The 12,354-nt window shown below is 35.8% G+C and overlaps 1 protein-coding gene across 1 annotated transcript; it reads right to left on the bottom strand.

The window, feature by feature from the left end:
- Positions 1-3,075: 3,075 nt before the first annotated feature.
- On the bottom strand, positions 3,076-10,383 carry atpv0e2 (ATPase H+ transporting V0 subunit e2). The gene is made up of 4 exons (XM_007252995.3): positions 10,164-10,383; positions 7,364-7,411; positions 6,489-6,588; positions 3,076-5,590 (listed from the first exon to the last, which is right to left on the bottom strand). The coding sequence occupies exons 1-3, from the start codon at positions 10,265-10,267 to the stop codon at positions 6,495-6,497; spliced, it is 246 nt and encodes an 81-aa protein (XP_007253057.1). The 5' UTR covers positions 10,268-10,383; the 3' UTR covers positions 3,076-5,590; positions 6,489-6,494.
- Between the last annotated feature and the right edge of the window lie 1,971 nt (positions 10,384-12,354).

Below are 12,354 nucleotides of genomic sequence, written 5' to 3'. Positions count from 1 at the left end.
TATTTTCACTGCAGAGGTGAAGACGGCATAACATCTCCTTGTGTTATTATTAGATATTACTACACACAAATTGCATATGTGACATATATGCATATACAGGTCTGGAAAAAAAATAAGATACCACTTAATGAGGATGTTTTTCCTTTGAAAACCTCTGGAATATAATCAAGAGGAAGATGGATGATCACAATCAAACCAAGCTGAACTGCTTGATTTTTTGCACCAGGAGTGGCATAAATTTATGCAAAAGCAGTGTTTAAGACTGGTGGGGGAGAACATGCCAAGATGCATGAAAACTAAAAAAACAGCATTGTTTCACTAAATACTTAAAACTTAAAACTTTATAAATATGAACGAGTTTTTTTGCATTATTTGAGGTCTGAAAGTTCTGCATCTTTTTGTTATTTCAGCCATTTCTTATTTTTTTCTAAAATAAATTCTCTAGATGACAATATTTTTTATTTGGAAGAAATGTTGTCTGTAGTTTAAAGAATAAAACAACAATGTTTCTTTTACTCAAACATATACCTATAAATAGCAAAATCAGAGAAACTGATTCAGAAACTGAAATGGCCTTTTATTTTTTTCTGAGCTGTATGTTAAATAGGTACTTCATATTTATTTTACAATGTTGTATGTGGGCCATTGTAGAATTAAATCTACACGATTGGTCATATTTAATCTTTTGTTATTTTCCCCAAAACATTGCATCCAAACTATGTGCATTAATCTACCACTATTAAGAATGTTTGATATATATTTTACACACAATGTATACACAAAATATACATTAATAATACATTATAATAAGAAAAAGACCCAAAGATTTGCTCTTTTAAATTGAACACAGTAGTATTGCTGAGTTGGGAGGGGACAAAATATTCTAATTAATGGTACAGTGTCTGTGTCCTGGCATTGCCCAGCCTTCAGCATTTAATATATTCATTCTAAAACAGCGTAGTCTGTTTCTTTTCACAAATTAACAAAACAATATGCTCAAAAACACAAATTTTCACACACAGCAATACTGTATTTACATTAACCTGCACTAAAAGAACTCTTCCACATGCTTTGTGTACTTACACATTCTTACCAGAGGGGTCTCAAAACTCCAAATCACCAGAATGCTCTGACAAACTTCAAATTTCGGTCTCTTTATATAAAACTTTTTATTGTGATACATTATGAAGTGAATTTGCTATTCTGTCACATGCTACATTGTCCACACTGGCCAAACCTTCTCTGACTTGGGACTGTAATAAACATATACTTATGATTCGGTCAGTTGTGACAAGCAGGCCCATGTCATCCCAATATCAAGCAGTGAAACAAATAAACAACCAAATAATCCATAGTTAAATAAAAGTTTTGTTTTTAAACAAAAGAGGAAGTTGTCTTTTTTGAGTGTGTAGAGCATTTTAGCATTTTTTCCAGTGTAGATATAGCATGCTTCCCACATGCTCCCAACTGGTCTGCCTATTGTTGAACAGATGTAGAGTTAAAATCAGCTCTGGTGGGAGGAGAAAGTTATCCTTTATTGCAGCCCACTTACAGAGGCAAAAAATTATCCGTAGTTTTCGCTGTGTGGGCTGTGTGAGCTATAGCTTGTCCACGCCAAAAAAAGATGCATCAGACTGACATACGTTAACACAAATGTGTTCTGCATGATTTAACTACACAGGTCAGACATAATATTAAAACCTCTGGGAGGTGAAGTGGCACCTGTGAAGAGGTGGAAAATGCAAAACAAACAAAAAACAATGTTTCTTACATTTACTTTGACCTTTATGTGATTGTAGACAATAGGAATCCAAGTTATTTATTTTATTAATGTACATACATTTCTGCATTTCAGGCCCTGGCAGCTTCAGGGGAGAGGCCACAGGGGAAATGGCCCCAGATGATTTCTGATTGGCCCCCTGAAATGCCCCTGTTCTATCACTCATTTTGTCTATGTACAGTAATAATGCATGAGATTTTTTTATGGAGTTAATTTTGTGCCAAATGTTTTACATAAAATTTCAAAGATCATATACATGTGAAAGCAAAAGAAATGAAGCAGAAGCAACCAAGAGACCCAGAAGCAAAAGATTTAGCTGCAAAATCTACAAAAGGGAAAGAAAAGAATAAAGTAAGCAAGTACATTACAAAAAAGGTTTGAATTTGCAACACACACTTTTCCCTTTTGAATAAAAATGTGATCGCATATTTTGTTTTGTGTGTAAAACTTATTATAACTTAAAAATGAACTTTATAGATTTTATTGTGCAAGCTTTTTAAAATGCCAAACTGTCCCCTCTATGAATTTTGTTGCCTCTTGATGGCCCCTTACCTAAGAATCGTAAATCTGTCACTGATTCAGGCCTGCCAACATTGTTGTTTTATTCTATTAACTATAGACAACACTTTTCTCAAATTCCAAACAAAACCATTCATTTAGAGCCTTTATTTGCAGAAAATGAGAAATGGCTGAAACAACAAAAAATGCAGAGCTTTCAGACCTCAAATAATGCAAAGAAAACTAGTTTATATTCATAAAGTTTTTAGAATCCAGAAATCAATATTTGATGGACTAACCCTGTAATCACAGTTTTCATGTATCTTGGCATGCCACTCCTAATGCAAAAATTCAAGTTCAGCTTGGTTTGATGGCTTGTGATCATCCATCCTCCTCTTTATTATATTCCAGAGGTTTTTAATTTGTTAAACTCAAATTCATAATTTTTAAGTGGCCTTGCATGCATATTGCGGTATTTTGTTTATTACATTACCTTTCATTATACAAAAAAAAAAACACTTATTTTGTTGCAGTGTAATATTCTTTCCACTAACTAATTCTTTACATTTCAGTGTTTTTTCACATCACTATGCATATCATTATTACAAAAGTACCATGAAATATTGTGAAACTAATTTAGGGCCATATCACCAACCCAATGTCTGCCATTTTTTTACATCATCAAAGTGTGCACTTCAAGAAGGGATACAGGGCTTAGGGGATCTATATGATTCAAAACAGTGGCTATAGAAATAACACTACAATAAATACAATAAAGATCAACAACAACAAGAGACTCCATTAGCCAGTCAGGTTTTATTGATCATTTCAGACAGACAGTAGTGATTGACTATAATGAGGACTCAGTAGTGAATATTTATGATCCTATAAATGACACCACCTCATTTACATGGAGATCAGAACATGCATCAAAGATGGCAATCTAACACAAGTTCAATCCCACTTTATTAAATCCACAGTCAGAAAACAGGCCACCCTGCAGAACTGGAGCATGTTAACAAGCCTGACTTAAACCTAAAAAATATCTATTAGCACAACACCTCAGACTGCAGCATCAGCGAATCAGCTGCTGGGGTGCTTTGGCTATTCATGACTGGAGATAAAGGAAAGTAAAACTAAATATAACTAAGGATAAATGACTGATTTGGTCTTTCAACAAAAGTAGCTGTATTTAATAGAATTCCTTGGTTAAAGCTGAGGTAACACCGTTCACATATTAGGGGTGTAAAGTGCAGAGGTTCTGGAATGGCTGAATCGATAATAATAAGAATAATAACATTCACTAAAGTACGCTTGGGACAGTTTCCCAGACAGGGATTAAGCCTATTCTTGGACTACACAAAGCATTGTAAATAGAGATTCTGAATTAAAATAAAAGTAAAACCGACAAATAGGCTTAAACCCTGTCTGAGAAACTGACTCAAATTTGGGGGCTAAAATAAAGTTCTCAGGCCTGGAGGTGCAGGAGGGGCAGTTGGGTTGAACAAAGCAGGATTTCTTAGTTAGCCTGATAACTTGAGCTCAAGGCTGTGGACAGTCCAACAGGAACTTTCCTCAGCTTTGGGGCTGCATCCCAATCATGAACTACTACTAATTCTATACGATTAAGACTATATACTTAATCTATATTAATAATGTTGGATTTACAGGTTAGTACACAAAAGATAACGTAACTGTTGTGCATACAATTAAATATGAAACTAAAATAATGAATTCCTGCAGTTTAAAGGAGTTAGAAAATATTAGATGTAAGTGGATCCTTCCTTTTTGTTCTGTTATTCTATTCTATTCTATTACAGAATAATACTGTCCATCGTAAAAGTACCTAAAAACCCATCAGTCCTTTGTTTCTATGATGGATGTTAGAGTATTATCAACTTTGACACTTTTATCTATACTATATACTTCATATATATTAGTAGTTAGTAGGGATGCACCAAATATTTGTCAACAGAGGAAAAATTTCAAGCTTGACTGAATAAGTGACTGGACACTTTTGATGACACCATTTTGGTGCATCCCTACTAATTAGTACACAACTGGGACGCACCCATACGGCTTTGAGAACCCCCTAGTATTATCTGTGGAACATTGTGTATTTATTTTGTTGTTTAACTATAAAAAGACAAATCACACTCAATCATACGATTTCATGATTCATGATCTAAAGAACTATCATTCTGAGGGCAGAGATTTCCACATCCAATTCTATAATCATCTACCTGGGCTCCAGCAGTGAGAGAGATCCCACGAGAGATCCCAAGCCACAGCAGGACTGAGGTCAGCAGCACGTAATGTGATCTCCATGGAAAGAAGGTGGTCAGAACAAAGTTTGAGGGGGCAAAAATAAGTCATTATTACAGTTAAAATAAAAACATAATGTAAACAGACAATCAGATTAGGTTTCTGTAGGTAACAAAGCTAGTTGGCCTTTCCATGCTCCACCCATAAACTGTTTGTGTAACATAACTGTAAACTGTTTAATTGTGATACAGCATTACCTGGGGCAAAATAATGTTTTTTTGCCATAGTATTAATATATGTACACACATGGTATGGCTATTAAAGACAACAGTAACTAAAACAAAAAAAAAGATACTTAAAATAAATAAATTAATGTAGCTGTGGGCGGAGCATGGAGAAGTCCATCATCAGCTGTCTCTGATCTCCACTAGCATGCCAGTGCTCAGCCATATTCACAATATTAGCAACCTCATTACTCCAGCCTCAAAACCTGACCTGTGGGTCAGATTTGAGTGAGCAGTAAACTTTTGCCTCACATTAGAAATAAATAATTCAATAAATAAAAATGAACACTAAACAATATGTAAACATAAAAAGGTTATAATGGACTGGAAATGTGGAACGTACACATGCCAGCAATTAAAAACACATTACTATCACTCACACACACTCATACATACAGTACATACTGTACATAACCAAAACCAATACAGCATCCTTCAGGAGGTGGACACAATCTACAGGCTACTATTATTGCACAAATCTGTTCTACACACGTGACAACACCGTCAACATCAGTATCATATATACACTTTTTCAGGAGACTCATATTAATAACAATATTAATTATTCTGGTAAAATAAAAGCATATTTCTTGAAATGTAAAGACAAACTCAACATTACATCCATAACAGGAAGGAGAGGTTCCAGGGAATGGTCCGTTGGCGTGTTGAAGGATTGTATTCTATGTCGGCTCACGAGAAGAAACTGCACAGCCGCCGTACAGGAACTAACTGAAGAGATGATGCATGAACACAGACAGCAAGTCTGTATAGACAGAATAAGAGAAAAAGAAAGAGACAGAGAAAAAAAATATTAACAGTTTGAATCTCTGCAAGAATTCCATTACAGACCATCATAGTGTTTTCAAGAGTTTTACAGAGTTTTATGAAGAATTATGGCTTTTAATTTGAAACAAGACAATTTGTAAAAACTATGAGCACTGTTCGAGTGAGTCCTCAGTTCTCCACACTGCCCCACACAGCATTCTGATAGGTCAACATTAAATTAAACCCATTTTGAGACCACAGAAAGCCACAGTAGATCACATGTGACAGAGCAAGTATTTAGTTAAACAAAAAAATGCTAAGTCTAAACAACTGTATTTTTCGCACTATAAGGTGCAGCGGATTATAAGGTGTACAGTCATTGAACGTTTATTTTATGGTCCATTTTCTTACATAAGATGCACCAGATTATAAAGCACATTTTAGGAGACATTATAAGGAACTTCTAACTCAGCAGGTCTTGCCGTTGGGTGGTGGTGAGGGGGGTAGCTAACTGAGTTAAGTAAAGCTAAGCTAAGTAAACAAAACTGTAACAAAAAAAAAAGCTCTTTTTTTTTTTTTTTTTTTTTTTTTAATCAAACCAGCTCTGGATGTTAATCTACACATATTTCCCTACTGAAAATTGTTTATTTGGGTGAGTAAAGTGCTTCCATTTACTTACAGTAAGCTTAGATTCCCGAATTTCTCCAGCACTCCGATACACTTACCCTCTGAACGAGGAAAGAGCTAGCGCTGTTAGCAGGTAATGTTAATATGGGTCTATGGTATTTGCAAATTACGGCACTCTGAGTCTTCTCTTTATTCTTTAATTTACACAAGCTGATTGTTAACATCCCTTTGGGGCTTATATATAATAATTCCTGAGTAAAAAAGCTTACCTTAATTTACTCCCAGAAGTAACGCAGGTACCAGATGGTCTCATTCTTCAGCTGGGGTCCAAACAGAGGGTTTGCTTGGGCTAGAATTGCTATTAACCAACTGAAATAAAAACACATGCAAAGAGATTGATTGTTTATTTACATACATATTGATATAACTGAGACTACAGATGATATTACATATATTTAGAATTCTTTAAATTTACATGTAATTGTGAGATCAGTAACATATTACAGAAGAAAATTTTTGATTTTCCTCAGATGTATCTTACAGTAAACACAACGACTGAATCTCAAATTCCACAGTCCCAAACAAACAGTGTATAAATAATGCTATTCTATTACAAGTTCACTAGTTAGTGCAGTTAGTGGAGTGTAGAAGTGTGCAGTGTGAGACACAGACAGCATAATGGAGAGGTGGAGCTGAGTATCAGCCGAAGTCTCTGTGTACTTCATACTAATCGGTCTGTAGAATGTTAGTTATAAGGTTTGGCTTTGTTGCCAGGTGTTGTGACGAATTTCAGCTCTCTGTCTCTAATCCGACTCCCCTCCACATACACTCATATTCTTAAGCAGAATGAGTGTAAAATATTATCCTTTTATTTTTGTTTATAAATATGGGTTAACCTACTGTTACAGGAAATAAATGAACAACCAGTCTAAGCGTTTGTGTCCATACTGCTACTGCTGCACGACATGACTGCACTTCAAAGGGAAGCAGATTTCGGCACAACACCAGTTCTTTTTTCCTCTGGTTTGTTTTAAGACTAGAAAAGTACTTTCACACTGCAGGTGAACCACCATGGTTTGTGGCCCCTTTTACACCTGCTTGGTTTAAAACCATATTGTTTGGAGAGAGCAACATTTGTACTCACAATAAATAGCAACAGACCGCCGTCAACACCAGACTGGTAACGATAACCCTAAAAATACACAAAGCACAAGAAACACAAGTCAGTACAACCGAATAAAATAAAAGTACATAATACAGCTGGCATAAAAGCAATATCTATTATGATATGAATTCAACTGATATTGACAGTATCAAATACATGTTTAGAAAGCTGTATTGTGAGTATGACAATGATAAAACATAATTGCTGCCCCATTAATGTAGGCATAGGCACTGCCAAACTTTTAAACAGCAGCACTGGTATTGAACTATGGGCTTGACCTGGATAGCTGTGCCCAACAGGTCAAAACCAATTCAGCGCAAAGTGCACAATAGTGCTTTATTATAAATGTATTTTTTTTACGATAAAGATAAAGAGTAAGTAACAAAACAGCAGTTCTTCTCATTAAGTAAATTGGCATCTCATTGTTTTGGCAGATTTCTTTGAGATGATATCCCTCTGTTTTGAGATACTATGTCAATATTGTGAGATGCTATCTCATTGTTTTGAGATACTAAATAATTATTTTGAGATGATGTCTCATAATTTTGAGATTCTACATCAATATTTTTGTGATGCTCTCATTGTTTTGAGATACTACGTCAATATTTTAAGATGCTATATCATTGTTTTTAGATGCTCTATCGTTGTTTCAAGATACTAAGTCAGTACTCTGAGATGAAATCTCAGTGTTTTGAGATGCTATTTCACTACTTTGAAATATCACTGTTTGCAATACTAAGTCATTAGTTTGAGATGATCTCATTACTTTGAGATGCTTCGTCATTATTTTTAGATGATAAGTACTTAAATAAGTAATTAACTTGGGAGACTAAATCATTATTGTAAGATTAATAAAAGATTCTCTCATTTTCTTGAGATAATAATAGATTGTACAGAAATAATGTAAAGGCCAGAGAAAGAAAACGAAACCAGATTTTCTTATTCTAAAAGCAAAAAAACATCTCCAAATAACGGTTACGTATCTGTAAATAATGACATCTTAAAACAATGACTTAGAAAAATATTCAAGTAATGAGACAGTATCTAAAAATGACTAAGCATTTCAGTACATAAAAAAAAAAAATAAAATAAATGTGCTAGCATTAGATTTTTTTTGTGGCTATAACACATAACTAACCTAGCTAGCTAATCCAGTTAACCAGCGTTAGCTAGATTACTAGATGGGAAACTGTCCCTTTAAATCAGGGGTGTCAAACTCATTTTGGCCGAGGGCCACATTGGCATATTGGCTGTCCTCCGAGGGCCAGATGTAACTTATAAATATAAGAAAATGTAACCAAATGTAATATATGTAAATGAATGTAATTACTCCTTAATGTTAAATAACTCTCAATATATTATTTATTCAATCAAATATTACAGTTGCATGGAAAAAATGTTTGCTTGTTGCTCTATTAACATAAATCCTGTTATGAAATCCAAAAACTCCATCAATCAAGAACCAAACTATACAAGTGAATAGAAATGACATAAAATACAAGTTATATTAACTTTGATCAAAACGTTTGATACTGAAAAGAGGCTTAACAAATATAAAATCAAAAATTGTGAGCTGTGACAGATTTAGCAGTTCCTCATCCAACCACTAGTGGGAGCTGCAGCAGCACAAGCCCACAGTCTTTACTGAGTCAGAGCTACAGCCCAGCCACGGGCTACAGGACTCAGCTGAGCCAGTCTGGAGCGTTTTTAAAATTTTAAGTTCTTCTGTGTATGAAATAAAATAACCCCACTAACCGGATAATACAGCTCTCTACAGTTCATATTTCAGCCCAAGCAGCTAACAGCAGCAGTTTAGAGCAGCGTCACGGAGGCACTGCTCGGATTACATTATAAACAGGTCAGTTAGCGCGCTGCTAACCTCAGGATGTTTATAACTACGGAGTTTAGAACACACCACGGCTGCAAGGTTAGACTGTTGAAGGATACTGAAGACTATTAATGGCTATTGGAGGTTATTGAAAGGGTTATTGGGGGCAGAAATCAGTAAAGGCTGGTTAGATAAGTGATTCACCTCCTCGTCCTTTGCTGAGGTGAAACTGCGACTAGCGATGTCACAGTGATGTTTATTAACCTCATTAAAACAGATTTTATCAGCTATTGTCTTATAAATATTTACACATAATTTATATCTCTTCTAAAAAGCGTTTATTTTGGTCAGTAACACAAAATGCATACCGGTCTTTCGCCTTGAAGCACAGCCGTCCGTCTGCATCAACTTTTCTTTTTCTGGATATTATGGGATAAACATGTCTCAATTCCACCCGCGAAGTTACACCTTCCCTCCGGCAGGGTTTCCACATCAATGACTACACTGCCGTGTAGTGGCAGTAAGCCGTAACTTTGCGGGTAATACAATCGACAAGCATTGTGGGAAATGTATTTTTTGGTCAAAGAACGCTTCTGACCTATTTATTATAGACACTAAGATTTTACAAGCTCTCGCGGGCCACATAAAAAGACGTGGCGGGCCACATTTGGCCCGCGGGCCTTGTGTTTGACACATGTGCTTTAAATCTAAGGTCACTTGAACGCTGCATTTGAGCATCAGTCAGCGGTCCGGGCCTCTCTAACCCCAGAATAAATATAAAACTAAACCCGCTAAAATAAAGGTAATCTAAGAGGGGTTGTAGTTAGTTAACATGCTGTAATTAATTATGCTGGAGGTAATTATAGTAAATAGTAATCCAAACCATTAGCTTAGCTTAGCTAACGCTAGCTAGGTCTGTTTTTCCAGCGCCCGCTGCGCTCCAGTTCTTACCCTCGGTTTGGTCCTTTGGGCACGAAAATCGGAGCCACGATCCCCACCAGCCCCCACAGGATGGTGAAGCAGATCATCGGCAGCGCCAGAGAGTGAGAGACCATGGCGGAGTTCGGTTAAAGAGGACAAACTCTAAATTAAAACAGAGAAATCCACAGGAGAGGCTTCACTAAACCAGCAGCGCAGCACCAACCGCCCGGATTTACAGCGCAGCCGCCCGAGCGGCCGCTATGATTGGATAAACGGCTTCGGCTAAACGGACATGATTGGTCAGCGGCGCTGTCAATCTTACTGCCTGCGTGAGCTTTAATAAGCCCCGGATCTACCATGTTTTAGTAAATAAATGATTTTTATACATTTATATATAAAAAGTTAATTATTTAGAGTTAATATGATAACTATTTCTGTTATATATAATCAAACAAAATATGAAATATAGATAACCATAAGGTGGAGTAAATATAACAATAAAAAAGCAAGATGAATTTAGTCATTCAGCACCTGGAAAAAGCTAAATACTTCACTTTGTAAAGTAGAATGGGATAGTAATTAATTTTCAGAGTATACTGGTGTATTTGGGGGAGTTTAAACTATTTACAGCTCTGGAAAAAAATAAGAGACTCAGTTTAAGATAAGATTCAGTTTCTGAATCAGTTTCTCTGATTTTGCTATTTATACGTATATGTTTCAGTAAAATGAACATTGTTGTTTTATTCTATAAACTACAGACAACATTTCTCCCAAATTCCAAATAAAAATATTGTCATTTTGAGCATTCATTTGCAGAAATTGAGAAATGGCTGAAAGTTGTAAGGGTTTAGAAATCAGTATTTGGTGAAATAACCCTGGATTTTAATCACAGTTTTCATGCATCTTGGCATGTTCTTCTCCACCAGTCTTACACACTGATTTTGGATAACTTTATGCCACTCCTGTTGATTAAATTCCAGAGGTTTTCAATTTGGTAAAATCAAAGAAACTCATAATTTTTAAGTGGTCTCTTATTTTTTTTCCAGAGCTGTATATAAATTACCAGACAGTATAAAAGTATCAGTGTCTTTATTTTTCACTTTTCTGCTTTAAAAAGTTATTGTATGTTTACTGTGGTGCTGTAAAACTTTAAAGGTTGGGGAAAGCTGTAGCAAACCTCTAAATAGCTTTCCCTGGCTATGGTTCATAGATTATTATTTATTAACAATAACAGGTTTATCTGACTGCTGTTCCTGCAGTTCAGTCTTGTGGAGTGGAGGCGGTTTCAAGGCATTTAAGGCGGGCCCTTAAGCAAAATGGACACCCCAAACCACGGATATCTTTGCTTCATGATTGCTGAAGCTTCATATTTTGCTGGAATCATGAGCCTTGCTGGCTACTGTCAGCTACTTTTGGGGATTCTGATAACAGTGTCCTAGTACTGTCCTGCATTCACGAGAGAGAAGCACATTGCGCATGCGTAAAAGAAAAATAAAAAACTCATGAATTCTAATTTGACCCTTCACATTCATGTCGCATGTCAATGGATCGAATATATATTTGATTTAGGATAACATTAAAAAGGCTACATTCACATTATCAGGCTGCAGTGACTTAAATCTGAATTTTTTTTGCTCAATGTGACGCAGATCAGATTTTTTCATGGCTGTGTGAACGTGCCAAATCCGATTTTTTAAAAGTCAGATTTAAGATGAACAGTTAAATCGGAATTCATGCGCCTTTTTGCTTTTACGCATGCGCTACGTGCCTCGTACCCACACATATCTTGGTGCAGCTGGACCAGTTGTTCTTCTCGATGAGCTGTTTGCTCTCCACTCGAGCAAAATATGCTCCACATATGAGCTGCTAACGCATCCATTTCCTTTAATAAATCTACGAGTCGTCTCTCAAATATGACGTATTTTGTTGGTGGTGAAGAAAACGACATTTATACACGTAGCAATGTGTATATCAATGTGCGCATGTAAGACGTTTCAGGGTCACTTACAGAATGTGAACCGTCAAGAGATCTGAGCAATGTAGATTGTAATGTGAACGTAGCCAAATTGACTTAATCTGATTTGAAAAAATCTGATTTGGCACGTTCACACAGCCATGAAAAAACAGATCTTAGCTACATTGAGCAAAAATCACATTTGAATCACTTCAGCCTGGTAATGTGAACATAGTCTTAGTCTCTGAACTGACTGAAAAGCCCAAT

Source organism: Astyanax mexicanus, chromosome 4 (assembly GCF_023375975.1).
Source record: "Astyanax mexicanus isolate ESR-SI-001 chromosome 4, AstMex3_surface, whole genome shotgun sequence".
NCBI classification, from domain to species: Eukaryota; Metazoa; Chordata; class Actinopteri; order Characiformes; family Acestrorhamphidae; genus Astyanax; species Astyanax mexicanus.
The sequence above is the reverse complement of the archived record's forward strand: the minus strand, read 5'-3'. Positions and strand labels throughout refer to the sequence as shown.

Excerpts from the sequence above, each read along its gene's own strand:
- atpv0e2 (XM_007252995.3), bottom strand. The coding sequence starts at position 10,267 with ATGGTCTCTCACTCTCTGGCGCTGCCGATGATCTGCTTCACCATCCTG. Across the intron at positions 7,412-10,163 it reads CCCAAAGGACCAAACCGAGG|GGTTATCGTTACCAGTCTGG; the intron begins GTAAGAACTGGA and ends GTGTATTTTTAG. Across the intron at positions 6,589-7,363 it reads GCGGTCTGTTGCTATTTATT|TTGGTTAATAGCAATTCTAG; the intron begins GTGAGTACAAAT and ends TTTTTATTTCAG.